This window comes from Camelus ferus, chromosome 3, assembly GCF_009834535.1.
Source record: "Camelus ferus isolate YT-003-E chromosome 3, BCGSAC_Cfer_1.0, whole genome shotgun sequence".
NCBI lineage: Eukaryota > Metazoa > Chordata > Mammalia > Artiodactyla > Camelidae > Camelus > Camelus ferus.
In genome coordinates, this window is record NC_045698.1 from 102,510,520 (window position 1) to 102,536,256 (window position 25,737).

The 25,737-nt window shown below is 46.3% G+C and overlaps 1 protein-coding gene across 6 annotated transcripts in view; it reads left to right on the forward strand.

Moving 5' to 3' along the window:
* SH3RF2 (SH3 domain containing ring finger 2) overlaps positions 1–24,153 on the forward strand; it is a 119,516-nt gene extending 95,363 nt beyond the window's left edge. For 3 of the 6 annotated variants that reach the window (XM_032477033.1, XM_014557227.2, XM_032477034.1), the window contains 3 exons: positions 1,634–1,866; positions 5,067–5,425; positions 7,519–24,153. In XM_032477033.1, coding sequence (XP_032332924.1) covers positions 1,634–1,866; positions 5,067–5,425; positions 7,519–7,794 — 868 coding nt within the window. In that variant the 3' untranslated portion in view covers positions 7,795–24,153. The remainder of the gene's footprint in view (positions 1–1,633; positions 1,867–5,066; positions 5,426–7,518) is intronic. The other 3 variants (XR_004318773.1, XM_032477032.1, XM_032477031.1) reach the window with 3 other exon arrangements.
* The last annotated feature ends 1,584 nt before the right edge of the window (positions 24,154–25,737 follow it).

Consider the following 25,737-nt stretch of genomic DNA (forward strand, 5'->3'; position numbering starts at 1 on the left):
GGACCAGAGGCAGGTTGAAGGCTGTGGACAGAAGTCCCCTGGCTGCAAGCATCAGGTCCTGGTGCATTTGGCTGTGTGCACTTCCTGGGCAGAGTTAGCCACGTTAAATGATGTCTGACCCGTCTTGTACAACACCGGTGGCTTGTTATTAAACTCCACACCGTTTTTTAAGCAAAAGGAGGGAAAGGAGAAATAAGGGGGAAATTACCTAGAGAGAAACCTGGAGGCAATGATGGAAAGGAAACCAGAGGGAAGGCATCTCTGTGCTGGGGACTTGATTGAGCTGGTTATTCCCAGGGAATCAGCAGAGGCTATTCAATCAACAGAGTGACAAGGTGACTGATGGACTGCTCAGCAGGCATTGTGATGTTGGGGTAGGATTGGTAGAAAGCCAGGAACGGGTTCAGGGAGTTTCAGACTGGAAGCAATGGACAAGAGATTGCTGTTTTACAAAATTTTGATACTACTCCTAAAAATCAGAGCCTAAGGCTGAAGAATTAGGTCTTAAGGAAGCATGAGTAGGGCCTACCAGCTCCTTTGGTTTGTTTATTTCAAGCAGGATGCAGGGTTTTCCCTGCTACCAAGTGATGGATGCTGTAACTAGCCAGGAGATAGTGTAGCTCAGCAGTAAGACCATGAGTGATATAGCTCAGGGGTAGAGCCGAGGGCCAGCCTGGACCTGGGTTCAAATCTCAGTTTGCTTTCTACTAGTTGCTTGGGCAAATAACCGTAAGTCTCTGTTTTTTCAGTCTATAAAACAGTAGCGTTAAGAGTACCTCATTTGACACAACATTGTAAAATGATTATAAATCAATAAAAAATATTAAAAAAAAAAAAGTAACTACCTCAGAAGGCTGTTGTAAAGAATCCATAAGCTAATGTGGGCAAAGCATTTGACCAATGCTGGGCATACCGTAAGTGCACAATATGTGTGAGCCAGAATGACTGGCTGCAGTACTAAAAGCATCATGGCAGCCATTCAACAAACATTTATTAATAAACAATATATGCAGAACCCAGAGGATATAAAATGGTCATATAAAATCTCTGCCTTCAAAGAGTTTAGAATCTAATGGAGAAGTCACTGAATGAACAAGAAATGGCCACTGCAAAGCAAGATGAATACATATAAGATCTTGTGATCTGAACTCAAGGGCTAAAGGAATGTGGAGTGAGAAGTGATCAGAGCTGGAGTGAAAGCTGGTGAAACTGGAGTCTTCTAGTCCCACCAGGGCCTCAGTAGGAAACCCACTCCCTGCCCTCAGTGCATCCACAGTTATCAAGGTGCCGAAGGTGAGGTCTACGTAGTTCAGCCTATGTGGTTGACGGAGACAGTGTAGGTGGGTAGGAAGAGGGTGAGGAGAGGCCAGATTTCGTATATGATTGGGAGCTTATAATCCTTTAAAATAGGACTCTAGGGGGATAGGGTATAGCTCAAGTGGTAGAGTATATGCTTGGCATGCATGAGGTCCTGGGTTCAATCCCCAGTACATCATCTAAGAATAAATAAAGAAGTAAAACCTAGTTACCTCCCCCCACCAAAAAACAAAAACAAACAAAATAAAATAGGACTCTTGACTGAACATTTTCTTTCTCTATTTCTTCTCTTTCAAAAACAAATTTCCACAACCAGAAAGGCATCTAGCTTTCCAGATTCCCGCAGCCCTGGTCTCTACACCACATGGACGTTATCCACCTCCTCTGTGTCCTCCCAAGGCAGCATTTCCGAAGCCAATCCCCGGCAGAACCGTCCCTTCAAGTCCGTCTTCGTGCCCACCGCTGTGGTCAACCCCACGCGGAGCACAGCCGGCCTGGGGCCCACGGGGCAGGGCTCTCTTCGCAAAGGGCGGAGCAGCATGAGAAAGAGTAAGTGGTGGCCTAGAGGAACATGCCTAGAGCTAAGTGATGGGGACATCTGACCCCAGGTAAACAGAGTGCTTTTTGCAAACACAAGGATCTTGGCTTTAAAACAAGCCTCCATGAAGGCTGCTTTACAATTCCCAAATACTGAGTTGTTTGATTGGATGAAACCAGACTGTCTCAAGCTCACTGCCCTCAGTCACTTCATACATGCATGTTAATTGACTGGGCTGACGGCAGCCCTGAGTACCAACACAGAATTAGGACATAGCTGAGGTGGATGCTGGTTCTTATGAAGACACAATGGCTAAAGCGCCTGCTGGATCAGTGCTTCTCAAACTGTGTTCCAGGGAACCCCTCAGAGGGGGTGCCAAAAGGGAAACAAAGGAAGGATGCAGGGGAGAAGGAAAAGGATGCCAAGAGCCCCTGAATCCCACTTTCTTTAACTACTACGTGCACAAGGCAAAAAAAAAAAAAAAAAAAAATTATACTGTACAAAAGTCTCCTTCATATAGCCTTAACCCCCAATCCCAAGTTCTTGTCCACATACATACATACCTTGTAATCACAGCACACTGTTCTGCTCCTTGCTTTTATTTTTATGTAACATCTGCACTGCATACGTGGCAATTATATAGATCCTTCATCTTAAAATTGAACTTCTGCATAAGACTTCATTTTCAGGGGTTCTAAAAAGCATTTGAAACCCATTGTTCTACAAAACTTCAAGCTTCTATATCCATACACCTCTCCAGAAGAAGACAGTGAGCCAAGAGAAGTCAATTTGATGTGTTCTACATCCCCTGACTTAAACTGGGCTCTGCAATCTCTCCTGCTATCTCAGAAAAATGATTGTAGGTAAAAATGCAGCATGACTAGTCAGAGCAAAAGATTCACATGTGGGACAATATGCCACACAGGAAAATGCCCCAGGAAAATTTAAACAAGTATAGTAGCTCCACCCTTTCTCAGTGCTTTCATCTGATCTCTGGCTTGACCACCAATCCCACTACTCTTGCTTCTTAATTCTTCCCAAACGTGCCTCCCTCCTCCACCCTCCTGCACCAACCTCCACCTTCTCCCCCTAGCACACACACACAACAGGTAGTCCCCCCACAACAGCCTTGAGCAAGTGACTGACCTCTTGGGTCTGCAGTTTTCTCATTTATAAAATGGAAATAAAAATAGAACCTACATCATCAGGGTAATGAAATAATCCACTTAAGCCTAATAACACAGTGCCTGACACAGAATAAGCCTGGGGGAAATGTTAGCTGTATTTTTATAGTGTTAGTATTTTCTCAGGACTATCACTGCTACTACAACTAAGCAGATCATCTAGAACGTGAACTTAGGGCTGACATGATCACACTTGGTCTTGACCACCCATGAATGCCAAGATGGGCATCCCCTTGACAATGCTCAAGCTTCCTCTTGGACACTCCCTCCCAACCTCTGCGTAGATCTTGATTGGCCTGGAGTTTTGCCCGCTTGCATTGTATGCCCACGTAATAAGAAAACACTGAATCTCTTGGAAGTTAGGAACGAAGATAAATAGATAAGGTAATAAACTGATTTTTCATGCATTTCTTGGGGCTTAAGGACATGTCTGCCCAATGTGGGTTTGACTGTCTCAGGTCCCAGAGGCTTTCTCTCTCTCTCTCTCTCTCTCTTTCTCAAGGTGAGGCTGGTCAAGCTATCAATCTCCCCAAAGCGAAGAAAATGACAGAGAACTGACTGTATGCAACTCACAGGGCTGTCAGTGGAAAAATGTCGACACTGAAAGGGCAGACTTGTGCAAGGGGTGGCTGGCTTGCTGGCAGCAGCTGAGAATGCCAACGGTGTTCAGTGAGCGTTCTACTTTTTGTGTTTGCACCCAGCTTGATGAACTCATGACACAGGGCCTGCTGTGCTGGACACAAATGGCTTTGATTCACACACGTGTCCAGAGAGTGTCATGAAGGACTAACATCTCTGCTGGACGTCACCTATGGCTCTAAATGCTGGGAGACCCTTAACAGAGAAATGGCCCCCAGTGCTTCTCAGTGTCTCCCCACTGCTCTCCAGAGTGCAGTGAATTCTCGATTATTCTCCAGGTCACCCACAGGACATATGCTCGAGAGATGGGCATCTCCTGTCTTCCAGAGAATCTGAGGAAGGCATGGCTTCCTTTTACTGAGGGAGGACCATCAAGAGTGAGCTCAGGGAGGGGGCAAAACCAAACCCCTAGACCTTGCATTTTCAGGGTTTGCTCTCCTTTACCCCACAAAAGAGATAGGTAACAAACACGAGACATTTATTATGTTCCAGGCACTATCCTAACACTTTGCACACATGAAACAACATAATCCTCACCCCAGCCCATGAGGTGCTGTTACCAGCTCCAGTTTACAAGGAGGGGACCAAGGACCAGGGGGGTGATGTGACTGACTTGCCCCAGGCTCCCTGGGAGATCTGATTCCAGAGCCTGTGTCGTGGGATTTGGCAAAGCATACTCCTAACTCGTGAGAAAGCTTTCCAAATTTGTTTCCGGCTGCTGTCACATTTGCCCGGCACACACACACTAACTCCCACCCTCCCTTCCTCCCTGAGGACCTGACAAAAAGCAGAGGTCCCACTACTGGAGCTTCCGTCAGAATTTGCGTCATGAAACTGATCAGAGTCCTCTCCCCTCTCTTCTGCTTTCTCTCCCTCCAGCTCCTGCCTCTGAGCTGACTGTCTCTTCAGTTTATCAATTCCTACTGTCTCTTCCTTTGTCTCTGTCTTTGGTTTCCTCTTTGGTCTGCATGGCTTTGTGTTTGCTTCTCACTGTGAAGCTGTCTCTTCAAGACTGTCTTCTTCATTTTCTACCTTAAAGGCCTGGAGAGAGAGTAGGAGAGAGAGTAGGAGAGAGAGAGAGAGAGAGAAAGTGTGTGTGTGTGTGCGTGAGAGAGAGAGAGAGAGAGACAGAAGGCAAATGGAGGTAACAGACTTCTGACACCCTGTGCCCCAATATTCACCCAGCCAGTTATTTGCTGCCAGCCTCAGCAATCAGCACTAAAAAAAGAACAAGGTCACCTTTGAAAGACCCTGGGAGAATGTAAGTGCAGTCAAACTGGGAAAGCACTGAACTATTCTGGGATATCAGGGCCCGGCGCTCACCCAGCCCCCGCCCAGGCTGCTGTCAGCCGCCCCTCTGCTGACGTCACTGTCCTATAATTCCCCAGGTGGATCCCTGCAGAGACCCATCCAGTCCGGGATCCCCACCCTTGTGGTGGGCTCCCTCCGACGCAGCCCCACCATGGTGGTCCGGCCTCAGCAGTTCCAAGCCTACCAGCCACAGGGGGTGCCCTCCTCAGCCTCGGCGGTGGTGGCGGACGTGGGACCCAAGTCCGCTCCCACCGGGGAGCCCACCCTCACGGGTGTCAGCAGGGGCAGCGACACCAGGATCCACTCAGCAGCCAGTTCCCTCATCATGGAGAGCAAAGACACCCCCGTCAAGAGTGAGCCTCTACCAAAACCGCCGGCATCTGCCCCGCCCTCCATCCTGGTGAAACCAGAAAACTCCAGAAATGGCAGCGAAAAGGTAGGAGTAGCTTTCGACCCCTAACTTTGCGTCCTCACGCACAACCCCCTCTACGTCCCCCGCACCATTCACACCCTCTCTAGACGTGTTACTGAATTTCCTTGGTGCTTCCAGAGTATCTTACACATCCTCCTCTCAAGGCCCAGAAGTGGCTTGGGAAAAATACGGCTTTGGCATCAGACACCATCTCGATTTGAATTCCAGCTCTGCTGCTGGCTAGCTGGGGGCTGGTCAAAATGCTTCACCACCATAGACTCTTCTTTTGCCTGATCTGTAAAGTGGTGGTAAAAAGAGAAGTAGCCTCATAGGATTGGAGTAGAAAGTAACTGAGGTCAGAGCAGTCAAGTGCATACATCGGGCTTGATACAGAATTCGTTCACAGTATAGAAGAGGCAACTGAAACACAGGAGAATTTAAGTGACTTATCAAGGTCACGCGCAGTTGTAACTACTCACGAACTGTTACTGTGATGTCTGATTTCAGGGCTTTTCACTAGAAGACGTAAGAGTTTTTGAAAAAGTATTATGTTCTCAATAATATCCTTGAGGCAGGAGGGATGGTGGGATGAGGAGGTGACATTAAGAAAATTAGGTGATGATTATCTTTTAGTTTTTTGCACAGCACACCACTGTCACCACCATCACACCACCACCACCCGTTCCCCTCCAAAGGGGAAGGAAGATGGTGTGGCTTTCTCCTCTTTGTTAAGCACTTACTGAATGCTAGAACCTAGCAGGCACGGCGCTGCGTACTTCACTCGTCCTATCTCGCCTAATTCTGACAACCTTCAGAAATAGATATGATCATTATCATCACCCTCATTTTAAAATGAGGAAATGAAGACTTATGGTGTTCAAGTCTATTACCCAAAGGCACAGCTGACACCCATGAGTGCCTGGAGTAGAATGCAGATCTGATACAAAAACTCACGCTCTTAAGGCTAACCTACAAGCGTGGAGGGAAAGGCATTGGAGAAAAGTGTTAACTGGTTGAAAAGCTGAGAATTCTTTTTCTGAATTGCAGTATTCAGTTCATTCAGAGTTCTCCAGGCCCCACTTGTCCATGACCCCGAGGTATTAGCTACAGGCCTCAAACTGTGTTTAGTAGAGGCCCAGACCTCTGCTAAATATGGTGAGGGTCAAAAGTACGAAAACATTTGGATTCTCAGTGTGGGGACACTAGGATTCAATTTCATAGAAAAAAGAAATAATGTCTAAGCAGTGGCATGGAACACCTTGATAAGCCCTGAGACAGGGACTGGCCAAAGCAGATACCTCTTGGTGGCGGGCAGGTGTATAACAGGCTAGGAAAGAAGAGTGAGGAAGGGCTTGTGCAAACCCTAGAAAAGGGGAACTGCCCACCGGCTCCGGCCAGCTGTAGCCAGAATGGGGCACAGGCCCCCGTGTGCCTGAGCTTTGGTTACCTTAAGGGACATATGAAATCCTGATTTTTTACATGCAATCTCCCAATTTTTATACATTGGCAGCTAAATCAAACTCCCAAACATTCTGCAGACTAAACTCAGTCCGCGAGGGTCCAGCTTGCTAACTCTGTTCTGATGGAAGTCTCTCGGTGGGAGTCAGCCAGGAGGCCTCAAAGAAGAGGTGGGCCTTGAGATTGGCCTTAGTTGTAGGCACAGAGGAGAGAGGGGAGGTGAACTTCTTATAGATTCTCAAAGGGACCATACTCTCTTGCCCCGGGAACTCTGTTTCTCCTAGATAATTCCCAATCGTTCTTCAGTGCCTCGCTGAGACAGCTCTGCCTCTAGGTGGCCTTCGCAGCCAAGCCCTACTCCAGCTCCAGTTGGACACCCCTCTGCCATCCCTCCACATCTCACATCTGCCCCACCACAGCACTTGTCATCCCTGTCATTGGCCAGGGCGGTTTTGTTCGCGCTTGGATTCACAGCACCTGCCAGAGCATGTGATGCTTGGTAGACACTCATAGCAGAACAGGTATTTGCTGAGTGAACATGTGAACGAGGCATTCCAAGAAGGGCCAAATGCAGAGAAACAGCATGAACTGAGTCCCAGGGGGAAATAGCACACGGCTCCCACCTCACCTGTGTCCCTTTGCTCTTCTCTCTCTCACAGCAAGTCAAAACCGTGAGATTTCAGAATTACAGCCCTCCCCCCGCCAAACATCATACCTCCCATCCCAGCACCGGAAAGCCTGAACAGCCAGCCACCCCGAAGGGGTCCCAGCCTGAAGCAGCCCCCTTGGGCCCAGAGATGACCACTCTCTTCGCCCACCGAAGCGGCTGCCATTCTGGACAGCAGACGGACCTGCGGAGGAAGTCAACTTTTAGCAAAACCATGACCTCAGCATCCACGGCCTCAGCCACGCAGACCACGTTTCCCAGCAAATGAATCTACAGGTGGCTTTTCCTAGACCCCCAGAGAGGTGAATTGCATTTAAATACAGTCTGCCTCCACTGAGGGCGTCCTGCCATTCTTTGGGGACTTGAGCCTGGGTCCTTTTTCTGCCCATTTTACCTCCAGCAAAGGACAGGTTGGGTGGGGATTCCTGCCTGGCTGGGAGGATACACTGGGTGGTCTTCCAAATATGATTCAATGCAGCAAGGCCACTACTCAGACCAAGAAGTGGGAGCTCGTCCTGCCCACTCTGTTCCCCAGTGTGGAGTCTGCAGCCTCTCGTCCCCTCTGCTCTGTGTAGAATTTCTAAGATGTTCTAAAAGGGGCTTCAGTCAGGGGGGTCACGAAGGTGGGAATGTTGGCATGGCTTCTTTGACCTCAACATCTTAGAATAGCTTCTGTCATTTTCTAGGGCCTGGAGTCCGGCCACTAGTAGCTGCTATATCTTTTTCCCTCCATAGAGTCATAATCCGGGCTGCCCGGGGAGAACCTTTTGGGAAGGGTGTGAGATAGATACTTTGAACATTCCGAGAACCCTCTAAAACCAAGGGGAGTCAGTTCCCCGGCTTTGCTCCAAACAAGGTCAGAGAGAGAGCTGACAACGGTCATACTTTAAGCTTCTCAGTCTGTCTTTCCACATAGAATCCTGTGCAGTAGATCAGCAGGAAGCACGTACCGGTGGACAGGGTCCTGTCTGCTATGACGGACAATTCACGCATCCTGGCTCCAGTCTGACCTCCCCAAGAATGCACAGCATGCTTAAAAACAACTTTGTAAGGGGTCTGAACTTAGATGTGTTTTCTGTTTGTGCTGCAACTTTCTTTACGCTCACTGACTTCTGTTTGGGGCAGACTAGCTGTTTCACCAGGTTGCAGGGTAAGGCAGCAGTGCCACTGAGAAGCTGCCAATCCACAGCCGTGGTGGGGGCGCTTTCTAGAGGGAAGCGTTTATGAAAATGGACTGGACAAACAAGGCTGGAGAGGAAAAGGGGGAAAGCAGGACGAGAAAGAGGGACAGTGAAGAAAACATGCAGGAGAGAGTGTGGGGAGGTGATGCGAGTGAGAGAGAAAGACAGAGGGTCAGGGGAGAAGATAAAAGAGTCTTCTCTTTTCATTCCTGATGGTCAAGGTGGGGAAAGAAGAATGGAATCTGCAACACTAGGTGACCCCACTAAGATGGGGCTGAAGCAAGCGGGACGAACCAGGCAGAGCCTTGTAAACAGGGGTGAGAGGGCATCCCAGGCATCCGAGGCAGTGCTGCAGGACAAACCGCTCATCCTCATTAAACTTAATTGTTGGGGTTTGACATTTATTGCATGCCCATCAATGTGGGCACTTTAGTGCATAAATGCCATTTGCTATTAAGCCTGGATGTCATTAAAAAAAAAATAGGCAGGTCTAATTAGACCTTCTCCCTGGACAGTTTTGAAGATACTGGGATTAAACACATTTATCTTTTACATACCAAACACACACTTGGCAAACTGAATTGCCAAGACTTTTCCAGACCCATATTAAAGCAAAAACAAAACCATAATCCTGCCAAGGAATACCGCACGCATGTCAGAACTTTGAGGTTGGTAGAGCCAACATGGCAACACATTCTAGGTGTTTCTCGGAGATACTGACCCATGCCTACTCCACAAAACCATCAAGCCCAACTCCATGACTCATTGAGGTGAATATAATAATTCAGATGGGAAAATATGGAAAAGTCACAAGGACAGGCAGGCATTATATGATTTGTCAAAATACAAGGACCTATGCCTCATTTTTACCCCAAAAAAGTGCTCTCGCTGAGTTCAGCAACGAGTTTAGCAATCTACTCGACACCCAGGGCAGCAGATCTAAGACACGCCCAGCCAACCAAATATTTAGTCTGTGCCTCACTAGCAATGAATCCAGTTAATTTTTAACCGCTGTGGCTGAAAAGCAGTCCATTTGGCTGTAATGGAGACACAATGCACACCTTCCAAATGGAACAGAATATTCCTCCTGTTGTCCATGTCCTCTGTAGAGTAACCTCTCTGAGAAATGTAAGCAGCTCCGAAGGCTTGCCACTCCATCCCATCCAGCCTCCTTCCGCCAAGCCCAGCATCAAACGCCCTTCCTCCCAAACCAAATCCCATCCCTGTGGAGTCGTATGAGGCTTTGAAAGGGGCAGTAAAATTGAACTCACTGGGCCTGCCCATCATTTATTCCAGCACCATGCTGCAGACATTTCTGATCTGGGCACTGCAGTGAGGACAAGAGATACATCCTTTCCTATAACCTCCACCATAACCTTATAAGGCAAGTAGAACTGTCCCCATTATGGAGCCAAGGAAACTGAGGCGTGACAGTTAAGTACAGACGGTGGCAGCGCAAGTCTGAGAGCTGCCCACACCCCAAGTTCAAGCTCCTAACTTCAGAGCCCAACTCGGGACCATGCTACGTGCACCAAGAGACCATCCCTGACTTCAGGCCACTGACTTCAGACTGCAGGGTGGGTGGCAGAGTGCACTGGTTACAAATGCAGGCTCTGCTGCACACAGGCTGGGTCCAAATCCTGACTACTTGCCAGCTATGTGATGTTGGGCAAGTTACTTAACCTCTTTGAGCCATGTCTTCTTAAACAGGAGTGATAATAGTGCCAATGTCTTTGGGCTGTTGTGAGGGTTAACTAAGAGTATATTATTAAAGGCACTGAAACTGTGCTGGCACAGAGCGAATGCCTGAAAAACATCAGCTTTGAACGTTTTTAAGGAAGCAGGCCACTGACATTCCAGGTGAGAACGTCTAGAACAAGGGCATGCCCCGGGCTGTGGTGCTAAAGGGGGCCAAGTGGCCGAGTCGTGGAGGTCAGAACACAGTCTAGACGGAGTCCTAGAGGACAAGAAAGAGTCAGACAGACAAAGGGGAGGGAGAAAGGATGGGCAAGCCGGAGGAGAAGCATTTGGCAGTCGGGTTTAAATGTAACAATCAGGCCACGTTGTCTTGTACTCCGAGGAATCCACTCCTTTGTGGAACATTCTAGGGCATCCCAGGGAGAACCCTAGCACCTCATGTCTGAAGCCAAATATCACGTCCTGTGCGAGCTTCATCCTCTCAGCTAAGACTCAGAGTCACTAGGAAAGGTGCCCCTTTACCCCATGATCAGACCTGGCACCTCAGTGCTAAGAAAGCTGCTGAGGGCGGGCTCTGCTGGGGGAGGGGGAGGAGGACACCTAAGGTGAAGCAGGGGGACAGCCAGCTGAGAGCAGACTGTGATGGCCACACTTAAGGAAATGCCACCCCCTTCCATCCAGTCTCCGTAAGCAGCATCAAGGTCCTCACTTAAACTTGCCTCCTTCCCTTCTCGGGTGGGGCCGGCTATGTCTCCACTGCCCTTCACCCTCCCATCAACCAGGCTTTTGGAGCAGGAAGAGTAGAAAACAACACCCCGCCTGTGATGGGGTGAGATGCAGGACTGACTCAGCGACTTCCTGACTCACTGACTTCCACCTTCCCTTGAAAATTCAGAAGGTCATCCACACGAGGCCTGCCTTCCCAACTGCAGCCAGCCAGTGATGGCTGGGTCGGGGTCAAGACTTCCATGAAACAGACACGCACCCTTCAGTTTGCACGGCCCCATCAGCCTGCTTCACTCACTCACATGACCTACCCCTGAGTGGGGCGTGTTCCTCTGGAGACTGTGTGCTCGACGTCATCTCTCAGAGGCATCAGAAAGCCCTTGAAAGTCAGCGCTGGATCCTTAGAGGCCAGCTGACCCACGCACACAGGTCTCAGGAGCATAGTGGTCCCAGCCTGGCCCTACAGGGTGCTGTTCAGTAGTTCTGAGGTGGGGACTGGGCATCCGGGTTTTCAACGAGCTTCCCAAGTGATTCTGATGCACATAAAGTATGAGAATCAAACTCAATTTTCTCATATTGTATAGCAGAGCCAATGCTCAACTCTGACTTTCAGCAGGAATATAGCCACCCTGGTTGTTAATATATTGAACGTGAAAGGTGAACAGTAGATGCTCTGAGCTCCCCTAGACCGCTCCCCACTCCCGCACTCTGGCCCTTCCTCCAGGTCCTCATCACTCTCCCTTCCAACAGCTAAAAAGCTAAGGCCAGGTGCAGCTGAGACTGCCAGCACAGCCCTTCTTCATTCTGACTAGCTAGTGCCTACACCATACCAGTTATTAAATATCATGACTGTTACCCTGTTGTAGAGAATAAGGCCCAGAGAGGACATTCAGAGGTTAAGAGCACTGCTGTTAAGCCCAACACTTCCTGACCCCCATCCTGGCCACTGTTCAGCCCTTAACAATCACCCTCATCAGGCCCTTGGCTTAGAAAAGAAGCTGACTTGGAGGATGGGCAGCTCCTTGCCCATTTGCCTACCTTTTTCATCTAACAGTTTCCTAGGCATAAGCAATGCCCTTTAGCTTCCTAGCTCCCCCAGCATCATTTTGGCAGGTATGGAAAAACGTAATTTGCTTTAATAAAATGAGCAGGCCTCCATCTTCGTCCTCTCACTTGCCTCTGTGCACGCGGGCCAGCCCCACAGCCTGACTCCTTTCTCGGGAAGCGAACAGCTGTGGCAGGTAGAATAACGAAGTCCTCTCGAGTATCCCAAGCTGGGAGCAAGCGCTTACCAAACTGGGCTTCACCAGGGCGGCAGCCGCTGCCACTGAAGCTTCTCTTGCTTACGTCTTGAGATTAAAGACCCCAGTTCCCCCTTGGACTAAGTGTAGGGAGTGTGAGGTCTTGCAGAAAACTCTCAGGTTGCCCTGAAAGGCAGTCACTTAGGGAATGTGTTGGTCAGGCAAGACCAAACCAGAGGATGAATCTCTAGAGATCCTTGCAGGAGGCTGGCGTCACGGAGGATAAATCTTGCAAGGGCGTTTTGCTTGAAATAGAGGAATGTTAAATGATCAAGCCATCTGCTGTTTGCCAGGGCATGGTATTGTGTCCTAGACCAGAGGATAAACAAAATGTTCCCAGGAGGCCCTTCTGCCTATTGACCTACCCTTTGACAAATGGATGCAGCAGAGGTGGGATCAAAGATGATGGGATGGAGGGCACGGAGGGGCATTACAGGCTCACCCATCCATCCGTCCATCCATTCTTTCAACGACAGTTAATTCAGCACGCACTCTGGACCAGGCTCTATGAGAGGATGCATAAAATACATACGGCCCTCACAGAATGTTGCTTCTTATTAGTGTTTTCTGGATTTGGGGCTCCTTTCTGCTTTTCTCCTCCTTCAGAGTTAAATGTTCTATATAGATAATTATACAGGATCAAAAAACCAATACCTACCACCTAGCTTTTTTAAAAACTAATTCTCAGTACCACGGAGGCCTGCTGCGTGCTTCTCCCAGTCTCATTCCTTTCTTCCCCACCTCCCCACTTCCCTCACAACTGCTCTGCTGAATTCCATGTTCATCACTCCCTTGTAAATTTCCCACTCATGTACCATATGGAACTTTCAGTGCAGCTGATCAAGGTGCTCTGTAAACACTAGTCAAAGCAAATATTGCAACCTGAGGCCATCGATACCTTGCCTGAATATTTGAACTCCCATCTGGCTTCTGTCACTGGGATTCTAAAGCTTTGATTCACTGTTGGGAAATGAGATTTTGATGCAGCAGCACGTCTGGTTTGGAGGAGTTCGAGTTTAAAGGGCTTTTTGTAAGAATTCTTCCCAAAAACCACTGTTTTGGGAGAACTTGTTGCTCCTGAATAAGGAAAATATGGATTGTGGCTGTGCCCAAATTGTTTGAGTATCAGGTTTTCTGGAGGCAGCTCTGCTCTGGGCCTTACCTGGCGCCTCTGGGTAGCAACTGCAGAGACCAGAAGTAGCTCCTCTGATTCTGACACTGAAACAGATCTTGCTGCTGCCGCCACCAACTCTTCGTGAGAACCCTGTGAAGTGTGCAGGGAGAAGTTATTTTTGTCCCCAGCGTACAGATCAAAAAGCTGAGACCCAGGATGCTTCAATGCCTTGACTAAGGTCACATAATTAGTTTGAGATGGAAGGGAGACGCCTGACTCTTCCTCCAGCAATAATTACCACCATTTACTGAGCACCTACTGTGTGGCAAGCCCTAAGCTGCATTATGCCACCCAGTCCTACCCAACCCTCTGAGGGCAGGTACTGCTAGTATTCCATTTTAGAGATTAGAATTGTGGCTCAGCGGTGAAACAACCTGTCCGAGGCAACAAGGACTAGAACCCACGACTCTAAGTCCACACCTTAATCTTAAATCACTAGGTCCCTCCTCTTCAATAGCAACTATAAACTCCTGATATGGCTGAGATGGGAGAGGATGCACAGTGTGTGTGCTGAGATCACAGGCATGAGGATGGGGGGTGGGGTGGTTTAACTCAGAGGGTCAAGCCCCCCCAGAGAATAAGGACAAGGGTCTTGTCATCCAAAAAGTTAGGATGGGAGGGAAGGTCACTGAGAGTGTTCTGTATAGAGAAATCCAAAAAGTAAATCTACCCCAGCTGCAAGGGTGGCAAGACACAGCCAAGCAACTTAAAAAAGAACTGAAGCTTGCAATGTGGTTCTGGACCATTGACATCAAAACACAATGATCATTTTGCATTCCCTAGATCTCTCCCTTTTCATGAGTTTATTTCTGGGCTTGCCTGTCCTCACTCTAAAGGATACAGAGTCCCAGAAGAAGGGGGATATAATTTCCAAAATGACCCCCACTCTCATCTTCTCTGTGGGAGCAAGAGGGCTCTGAGAGCTGACCTCTTCCAGTGTTCCATGCTGGTATTTGTCCAAAGTTCAAAGGCAATTGCTTTTGGGAGAAAATTCACACCCACAGATGCAAGCTAATTATGCAAATAGAGTCACTGCTGAATGGACAAGAGCTGCAGCCTGGTAAGGCTAAAAGGATGCCAGCCAAGACCCAGAGAGAAAGGCAAAAGGTATTTGCAAAAGTCATTTTGTGCATCCTTGGTTAATGCTGTTAGAATCAGTGCTTGCGTGACCGACCAACTTGATGGCCATTTGCAGTGTCAGAGTTTGACTGCTGTAGATCACAAGTGTTCTGGAGGCCAGAGCCATTCTCATGTCTTTCGCATGAAAACAAGACTCCATGGACCATCCAAGAGGATTGTGAGAACTGCTTGCAGTCAGGAGCCTCTCACAAGTAAGCAAAAGTAAGCTTGAATCAGAACGTAAGGAGGCAGCAAAAACACCTGAAGAACCAAGAGGAATTCAAAAAAATATAGCCTTCAAAGGGTTGCACCTGGATTCCTACCCCTTCCCTACCCAGTTCCTTGGGAGATGGTTTACATCTCTATCTAGGAGAAAGCTGGAGGATCTCATTGAATGAGGAGGACATGTCAATCACAGCTGGAGAGAGATAGTGCCAGCTTCCGTGACAAAGAACAGGCAGTCAGACAGCCAGAAGGGGCCATACTGTTTGGAAGGGAAGGCTAATTTTAGATATCGGAACAACATTTCCAGATATTCCATTCTGCACATTCTATTTCTAAACTGGATTCTTTTTTAATCTTACATTCTTTTTAGATGTTGGCGAGTTTGAAACCTTAGAACTTCTTCATCATGGAGACCTCCAGTAAAGACTAGGTTTCAAAGCATTAGTCAACGAGGATTCGGGGACAGCTATTCTAGCTGTATTCCCAGTCCACTAGGACTTTACAGGATATGGAGAAACAATATTATATAATAGCTAGGCTGATGGGTTTTCAAACCAAATTATCTGGGATTTTGTCCCAGCTTGTCATTTACTAGTTATGTTTCCTTTGGCAAACGATGAAAGCATCTTGGAAAAGTTACAACACCACCTCCTTGAACCTGCTTTTCTCATCTGTCAAATGGGAATCAGAACCTCCACCTCATAGGATTCTCAGCAGAATTAAACGAGATCATGCACGTGATCATACAGCTTTGATCGTGGCACTGGGTACATCAAAGTGTTCAATAAATGGTAGCTATTACCAGTAAAGGGATATGGAAGCACAATTCAAAAACAGAGGGCACAGAAAAGAGCTAGGCTCGATGGTACAGAGAGAAGCGAAAGAGGGGAGCGATGAAGGAGTGTGTCGGCTGTCAGGAAAGCTTCACTGAGATGAAACAGGCTCTGAAAGATGGCAGCATGAAGAAGTGTTGTTACATAGAGAGGAGCACCTGGGCTCTGGAATCTTCCATGTCCCTGGGCTCAAAGCCTGGCCCCACCACTTCTTGGCTGTTTGACCTTGGACCAAGTTAACTAACCTCTCTGAGACTTCCTTTACTCATCTAAAGAGTGAAAAATATCGGGAAGATTAAGTGAGACGGATAGGCCAGATGCTGGTGTGCAGAAGAGACCTGAAAAATGGCAGCTGTTGGAGGAGATGTTAAGCATGACAAAGGCTCGAAAGCAGGTGGTCAGGACAAATGCTAAAATCAGAACAGAATTTTCTAGCTGCCATTCATTACATGTGTACTAAGTGCCAGGTACTGAGCTAACCCCTTTGAAGGTCAGTTACAGGCTGGTTAAGAGCACAATGAGTCAGGTGACCTGGATTCAAATCCAGATGCCACAGTTCCTCCCTATGTTACCATGGGGAAGTCCCTTAATCTTCCCAACCTTTAATCCCCTTGCCTGTAAAACGCAGGTTCTAATTGTGCTTCCTTGAGTGCTTTGGTCGGGATTAAGTGAGATCAGGGGCATGAAGTCATTAGCTCAGTGCCCAGCATGTAGAAGATGCTCTGTAATGTGAGCTGTCATTATTGTTTACATGCCTTTTCTCATTGAACCCTCACAACTTCCCATGAGTCGGGTATTATTGTCCCCTATTTATAGATCAAACAACTGAGGCTCCGAGGATAAATCACTTGTCTAAGGTCACAGAAAGAAGCTGGCTCTTTAAGACCAGAAATCTCAGCTGCTTTGTTCTCTTCACCTTTTAAATCAGCTTGTCAGTGGTGCCAATATGTGAGACAACACAACAGTTATTTTTCAGTGCATCTTATGCCATAACCCTCATCAGTCTTTTGTCTTCTGGAGTTCCCTGCTACCTCCCATCCTCATCTGTTGAAGGTTTGAGGTTGAGGGTCGTCTGTGACCCTGAATGCAGCCAGTGAGCACACTGGTGCCATCCCTTTGGGGACCAGCAGCTTCACAAGGTTGACAGAATTTATGAAATGTCCATTCTAATTTGCAAATAGGTCTGACAGGGATGTGTTTCCAGCTGGCTGCTGATTTCAGTAATAATCCCTCATCCTTGGTGCCAGTAAACAAAAATTACATGTCCCTGGCACACTTTGTAAGTCAGAAAATGCATGTGTTGATTAGTTAAACCCCTGCTGGACACGCCATTATGACCAAGGGGCTTCCAGCCAATGTCCTGGCTCTTACTCCATCTCCATTTAAAGCCATAGAATGTTTTCTTCCTGGGTAGAAATCAATGTCACCTCATTCATTTATTCATTTGTTTTCATTCCACAAATATTGACTGAGCATCTACTGGGTGCGAGGTTTTGTTCCATCCAGTTGGGATACAGCAGTGAACAATGCAAGTAATGTTCCTGCCTTCGTGAAGGGGAGTAAACGGTAAACAACTGAACACACAGGATTTTTTTTTAGTGGAGGTACCTGGGATTGAACCCAGGACCTCGTACATCCTAAGCATGCACTCCACCACTGAGCTATACCCTCCCCACCAGAATCATTTCTATATGACAGAAGTTACGAAGGAAACAAAGAGATGGGACAGAGAATGGCAGCGGGGTATAAGCCACATTAGGCAAGGTGGCCAGGAAAGGTTTGGAAATAAACGCAGGCAATCTGATTCTATTGTATGCTGCTAACTGCTTGCCACCTCATTTAAGATGAGACACAAAAGCTTTCTTGCAGACATCAGGGTTTTCTACTTCAAATAGACCTGTCTTCTTAGTGCTCACTAAGCAAAGAATTATTACCTGCCTAATCCCAAACTCCCTGGCCTGTTGACAAAGGACTAATAAGGGCTGCTACCCAGGACTGCACAACGCCAGCCATAGGTGTGTTCTCACTGCCTATCACTGATGGGCTGTTCGGATGTCTATTAAAATGTCAGTGGATCTTAAAGTTCTCTCTACATCATTTAGCACAACCTAGAAGGTCAGATTCTTGTGGCAGCCAGCCTTCCTTCCCTCAGTACTTACTTCCTTATTACTTCCCTGTCCCTGCACTCACTCTCAGAAACACTACATCACAATAAATGTAGTTAAAGAGCTAACAAACCACCACTGCTCCCTTGGGATCCAGAAGCAGTAGTCACAAATCACCTAGCCTCCAGTCTTGGAGGGATGTGCCTCCAGCTGCTGACCCCAGGCCAAAGCAGTCTCTTCTGGGCCCACTGTGATAGTAACAGGTTGACCCATCTCCAAAGGCACGTGCCCAGCATCAGCACTGGCACCCACCCAGGCAAAGGGAAGAGAAGCAGGGTGTGTCTACTCCAGGCACCCCCCCCCCGCCTTATAAGGGCCAATAGTTGTGACCAGCAGGCTGAAACGTCTGCCCATGTGTGAGGCTGTACCGTGGAGACAGCAAGTCCAAAGCCTGTGTAACTTACTGCGGTGATGGGACACAGAATGCGTCCTAGGAATCACAGACTTTGTGTTCATGCCATGCAGCCACCTGGAGCCTCTGATTTGCTGTTGTGCTGAGTGGAGCACGTCCTCAGGTAAGGTCTGCGTTGCACTGGCAGGCTCTGAGGGCGCAGAGAAGCTCAGTTTTGAGCCTAAATGTGACTGCCTGCTTGAAAGCTCCTGTTCCTTCACTATACTCGGTCTCTGTAGCCACGAATCATAGTTCTGCCTTTGGAGAGTGGGGGCTCAGGTCAGACTCTCCAAACCAGTGTTCCCCATGAACTTGGCTTGCATGATCCGACTGTCTCCCGCCGCTCCACAAAGACTATGGATGTGATCATCATTAAAGTTTCCCCAAAGAGAAAACTGGCCTGTTAAGTCAGCATGAGTCTTTGGATAGAAAGGAAATCAGGCCCCAAATTGAAAAATTGGACAGAAGATGAACAATTCCCTTTTCTACTTATTTCCTGTTTTCCGGGTGTTCATGGGAACTCACTTGTAGACAAACTCTGAGCCTGGGCCTCTTAGCAAGCAAGTCTTTATAAGTGTTATTGGACCAATTTCCCATCATCCTTTGAGCTTTCTCCTGTCCCCCATCACCGTGGTCATTTGGGACTTCATTTGCACCCAGAAGGGCCAAGAGCCAAGCCCTGGCAGCAAAGTCGTGGGGAGCAGCCAGCTCCTGTGATGCCCATCTAAACTGCCTGCTCTCACCTGGACAAGGGGTGGCCAGAAGTGTTGGCTGCCCTTCCCTCTGAGCATCCTCAGCCTCAGGAAGAGAAAAGGCACTGGGGGCTGGGCAGGGAGGGGAGGACGTTGGTGACATACGCAGGGATGACAGGGATGCAGGTTGAGTTTAGAAATCGAAATAAAACATTTGAGGCCTTGGAGAAATTCTGGGGCCTTGTGGATTTTAACTTTATTTTTGAAATAATTTCAGACTTACAGAAGTGTTGCTAAAATAGTACAAGGAGTTCCTAAATACCCTTTAGAACTAGGTTCCCTAGATATTAACATTTTACTATGTTTGCTTTGATCCTCTTTCTTTCATATATTATATATTAATTAAATATTAAATTAAAATGTAATATAAATTATATATGTAATTTTTCTGAACCATTTGAGAATAAACTAAAAATCAAATGCCTATTTTTCCCTAAATGTTCTTCCCTAAAAGTGTGTATTTCCTAAAAACAAGGATGTTGCATAACAACAATACAGTTATCAAAATCAGAAAATTAACATTGATACAGTACTAATAACTAGCCCATAGATCTTATCTAATTGCCCTGCTAATTTTTTAATTTCTTTAAAAAAGTTTTTTTCTTTTTAAAATTCTTTTAAAGGAGGGAAGGTAATTTTAGGGGGGGTTTTTTGTTTGCTTTTTTAAACAGAGGTATTGGGAATTAAATGCAGGAACTTGTGCGAGCTAGGGAAGCACTCTACCACTGAGCTACACCCTCCCCTCTGCTCTGCTATGTTTTTAATTGTCCTACTCCTTTCCTTTATAGAGAAAATACACTTTAATGTATTGTCTAGGATCCCATCTGGGACCACATACTGCATTTGTCATATCTCTTTATTTTCTTTTAATCTGGAACAGTTCCCCAGGATCCATTGATTTTGGCATTTCAAAGAACATAGACCATTTATTTCATAGAATGTCTCTCAATTAGGGTTTGTCTGATATATAAGAACATCAATAGATTCAGATTATTTACTTTTGGCAGTAATGGATGATGATCTCTACAAATAATCAAACAGGAATCCCCAAGTCTATACAAATTAATGAATTAATTAAACAGATAAATGATGGTTCTAGAAGGTAAAGTTCTTCCTTAAACTTCCAACTACAAAGTGTAGAAGGAATGATGGAATTTTTAAAAATCACCCTTTGGTAACCACTACAGTAATAACTAATTCAGACAAGAATCATCAACGGATATTAAAAACAGTGGGTGAAAGCTTGAAGAGGTCGGTGCACACTTTAAAGGATACTTATTAGTCACCAAGGGGAAGCAGCAACTTTATAGTGGAGAAACCTGGTAGACCACCACCTTTAACCAAAAGACCAAAGTTAGCGTCACCAGTAATGGGAAAATCGATGGTCTGTACTTCCCCATGTGATGAACCGAGGACAGGGCATCTCTTCTGTGAAATGAAAAGACAGATACCTGCCCCCAAAGACTTAAGAACTTTAAAGAACTCTAGTTTTAACCAGGCTGCATTCATACAGCAGATTCTGAAGTCTTTTTCACCTTCACAGAACCTGCATTGGAAATCTTCCCAGGAGGAACTATCAACAACTGGATACTGAAGAGAACAAATCATCTGCTTGGATGGAAACTGCTCCGTGCAGAGTTACGGACCGTGTGCTACTCCTTGGACATCAGGGATGGCACAGGAATACCAATAGGCTGGCCTCCAAGACAGAGGGTAATAGGAGAAAAAGCAAATCTGTCTTCCCACAGTATCAGTGGGTGACGGGCCAGGACGGAAAAAAGCAAATGAGTCACGTGCTGTTACAGGTTACACCAGACTCCCATCCCTCTTGTTATTTGGATCTGCTACCAAAGCCAAACTGTCTTGCCAATTTCTCACACCTTGGCACCTAACTGACAAATGAAAGGACTGGACATCAAATGCCTTCCAGCGCTGTGTCTGGCCAGTCTCTCTAGCTCAGATTTAGAGCAGTGCAGGGGACGGCATAATATTCTCCTCTCAGGTGTTCAAGCCAGAGAGGCCCGTGCTTCTTCACCACGTCCCCAGGCTTCACCCCATCCCCTGACTCTATCACATATGCATTCTTTTCCACTCCAATTCTTTTCTGTATTTCTGCCCTGACACTTTCTGATCCAGAGGGTTTTTGTTAAAATACACCAATCAAGGAAATAAAGACTTAGTACACAAAGAATCTCAGACCAGAAAAATGCATGATGTCTTAAGAGAGATGCCACAGAATGCAGAGCTTCCTGAGAGGCTCTTTCAAGTCTAAAGATACAAAAACTAGTTATAACCATACATACTTTCTTGTTCAGAAATAAGCCATTTTAAAGAAGACATTGGAAGATAGTCTACCTTTGGTTTTTAAAAGACTATAATTTAAAATGTAAATTTTAAATTGTGCTAACCTGAGAGAAATACTACACAGATAAATGAAATGCACAAATACTCTAAGACTGAGCCATAAGTTTTCATCTTCTCCCCCATTTTAAGACATCAATAAGAATTTCATTTCTAAAAGCACATGCTTCCCTGATTATCAAAGACAATAACAAGAATGCAGCATGATTTGGATATGTTAGTGGTTTTAAAGTTCATGATCAGAATTTTGCATTGAAGCATCCTCAGTCTTTCATCCAGTCCTGCTGGTAAACAGGAGCAAACATCAGCCAAACTATGAGTCAAATAAGGATTGTATTTTGTGGTTACAGAAATGTTTTCTTCTGTATGATGCTGTCACATTCAGGGCTCAAACTGCACCCATCTCTTAATGGGATGAATAACTAAGATGTCTTAATCACGCCCTTCTTGCGGTTAACCTCAGGGGAAGGTGATAATAAGCAAAGAAGTCCTGCAGTATTGGCTTTATCTGCCAAGAGGTGAGTGAGAAGGCAAGAGGTATCAGGAGACCACAGAAGGGATAATGTAGTGATGACATCTCCTTCTCACACAGGGTCAGTGATGGTGCTGCCCACAGTCTGTCCTCCCTTTTCTCTGAACTGCTGTGACTGTGTTGGTTCCATTTCCTCTGGGAGGAATTTGGGTTTGGTTGGCTCCTCTTTAGCTGCAGCAGCAATGAATGTGTAGAGATGCTGCCTTTAGATTCTGGAATGTACTTGTTATGACCAGGAGGCCTTATAGCCCAGCTATAGATTTCAATGACTTCACTTTCCAGGGTAAAGTCATAGAAGGTTAGAGGTGGAAGGACCTTTAGTTTTATATATGACATATGGAAAGGTTAAGTACAGATAAGCCATCCACACAAAAGCAAGTTGTGTAAATTGGACAGGGTCAAGTGTGGGGGGCAACGCAACTTCTAATCCCCAGAAACCGTGAGATCACATTGGCTAATTATAGCCTTGTCTTCAAGGCCCTCTCGCCTAGATTTTCTTCTTCTGAGATTGGCTTCCGCCTCTGACATTCAGAGCAGCAGGAAACCACCACTCCTCATTTTGATACTTGCTGTTTTTCACATCTCTGGGCACTTTCCATGGCTCATAGTTTCATAGAGGGTTTCATGAAGATTTTAGCTTTTCCTGTGAAACTGCTTAGCCAAAGAGCCGAATATTTTTCCTAAAGCACAAAATGAAGAATCTGATGTTTCCAGCCAAACTGAGAAGCTTAAGAAAAGCTTCCCCAATTTCCTAAAGTTTTCATCTTTGGACTGTCAGCTCCAACATTTAGATTCCAAATTGTCCTGGGTCACAAAGGGATGCAGGTGGTGGGGAGGCAGAGGAGGACGAATTAGAATGATTCAGCCCAGAAATGAACCTGAGAATAGTTTGCTAACCATGAAGTTTGAGTTTCATCTTCTGAAACTGTTACTTCTTATTACTGTATGTTGGGTCAAGGGAGAGGGTGTTATTTAGGGGAAAGGAGGAAAGGGAGAAAAATGCACTCTTTCATGGAAATATAGGCAGCAAACCTGTGGACTCTTGTGTCTCTGGTGTTTTTTAAACAGTTTTTAATAGACCAAAAGAGAATCTTTATGAGGTATGTATGTGAATAATGTTTATTAAAAGGGTGTAACATATTATTCATTAGGGACTATTGTATAAATAAACTTAAGATGTGTAAAATATAGAAACATATAGAAATTATTTTCTGGGACAGTGGACACTTAAGGACTTCCAAACTTTTCATATCTTTGTTCCAATAAAGTAGTACCAGGGCTGGCAGCTTATTTCGTTAGTATCTTGCACTGTAAAGCCACGAAGTGTGGTGGGGTTTCATTTGTTTGTCTTCTGGTTTTGTAATTTATAACAATCTTTACAATAGATTACTTTGAAATGTCTATTGCACGTGTGTTGGTGTTGTGTACCCATCCAGAGTCATCAGAGATCTATCTGTTCCACACTTTGCATCTTAGAAAACCAAAGGGAATTTTCTAGCAAGAAGAAAAACACACAGAACAGCCTTTGCTGTTGGCTAACTCTCAGATTTGTTCCGCCGACAGCATCTTGTTAAGTCTGAGGAAGCGGGAAGCTGAGTATCAGAGCTGTCATCTCTCACCTAAACATTTGATGTCGGATAACTTTTCTCTGGGGAAGGAAACACCTGTCTTTGTGAAGTCCTTTCTTCATGGACTTGACAAGTTCTAGAGGAAACTGGAAGTCAGGGCCCATAGACGCCCTGCTTTAGGACCACTCTCCACCATCGGTTTTCAAAGAACTACCACGTGTCATTTCTGTTTTATGTTCCATGATTCAGTGGCAGACTCAGTGCTTTTAGGACCCAGAGTTTTACTTGTTTGGGTTTGGGGCTCTAATGAGGTGTTAAGTTTGCTCTGCTGCCCAGACTGATCAGAAGCCGCAAAGGGCAAAAGGGGGCTCCCTTGCTAGAGAGGTTCACTCGCACCTCTGACTGCAGCCGAGAAAAGCACCGGGCCTGTAACTGGTGTGGGAAGTGCCTCTGCTCTACGCGCAGGGAGGGGTCATCGTGTGAGAGTGGACAGATCATCCAAGTCCCCTTTGCCAAAAATCCGTGTTGTTCCCAGGTGACAGCTTGTGAAGCGTGATATGTGTTTTCTCATGAAACAATAAAACCGGTTATTCTCACTTCACAGACTCGTCCCTCAGGCCTGGTTTTTTCAGTAGGTGGCTGGAGAGGGGACTACTTTATCATGTGTTCAACGTCAGCACTGAGCATGTTATTGCTCCCAAAGGGCTTTGGTTCCTGGCAGCTTCCCTGGACATCCAGAAAGGAGGGTTGGGAGGAGAGGGGTCACTTTGTCACGCAGAAACTGCTTTGTATTGGTGGGGAGAGCTGGGAGCAGGAGTGAGTGACATCTTTCCATGCTTACCAGGTGGAGTTCACCTCCCTGGAGCAAACTCCTGTTTGTATCACCATGAAGGCCCAAGAAGGCCTCAGCCACAAGCTGCTTCTGCTTGCTTAGTGCAGAGGCCAGGGGCACAGCCTCAAGAGCCTGACTGCTTATCACTTACCAGCTCTGTGGCCTTGGGCGAGTTACCTAACCTCTCTGTGGCTCAGGTTCTTATCTGGAAAATGGAGCTGTAATAGCACCTTCTTGAGGAATGTTAAGGATTAAATATCTTAAAACACGTAGAGTGCTTTGAACAGAGCCTGGCACACACAGGTGCTCAACATAATTCATGTTTTACCACCTTCACAAGGTTCACCATATCCACCAACCATGTATATGATTATTTACCTAATGTTCTTTTTTTTTTTTTTTTTGGAGGTAGAGATACTTAGGTTTCTTTCTTTCTTTCTTTTTTTTAACAAAGGTACTGGGGATTGAACCCAGGACCTCGTGCATGCTAAGCATGCTCTCTACCCACTCCATCCTTATTTTAATCAACTCAGTTTTAATCTAAAACTTGATCGAAAAGAAAGCTTTATATCCCAACTGTAGATGGAAAATTATATAACTTGCTATGAATATAAGGTAGCAGTAAATGGTAATAATAGCTCATATTTACCAAGTCCGCACTCCTTTCCAGGCACTGTGCTAAGTGTCTTGACTTGTTAGGATCCTCACAGCCCTCTAAGGTCGGTACTGTCATTTTACAAAGGAAGAGACTGAGGCACAGCAAGATGACCAGATCTGCCCCTAGCACTACAATTAGTAAACAAAGGAGGCACTTTGTCTTCAGACCCCAGGTGCCTCAGCACTGCTCTGTGCCGCTACCGTATAAAAAACAAGAGTATTCTAACCACATAGTAGATGCTTGGTGAATTAGCTTCCTAAGGCTGCTGTAACAAATGACCACACACTGGGTGGCTTAAGACAACAGAAGCCAACACAACTTTGTAAATCAACTATACTTCAATTAAAAACAACAACAACAAAAAAAAAAAACAAAAAAACCAGAAACTTACTCTCTCACAGTTCTGAAGGCTGGAAGTCCAAAAGATGTTGGCAGGGCCACACTCTCTCTGGGTCCTCTAGGGGAGAATATCCCCCCACCGCTTCCAGCTCCTGGTACCCAAGGCATTTCTTGGCTTGTGGCAGCATCACTCCAATCTCTGTCTCCATCTTCACACGGCTGTCTTCCCTCTGTGTGTCTCTTCCTCTGTGTCTCATCTCTTTTTCTTGTAAGGACAGCAGTCATACCAGATTAGGGCCCACCTAATGACCTTAACTTAATTACATCTGTAAGACCCTATTTCCACCCTATTTCCA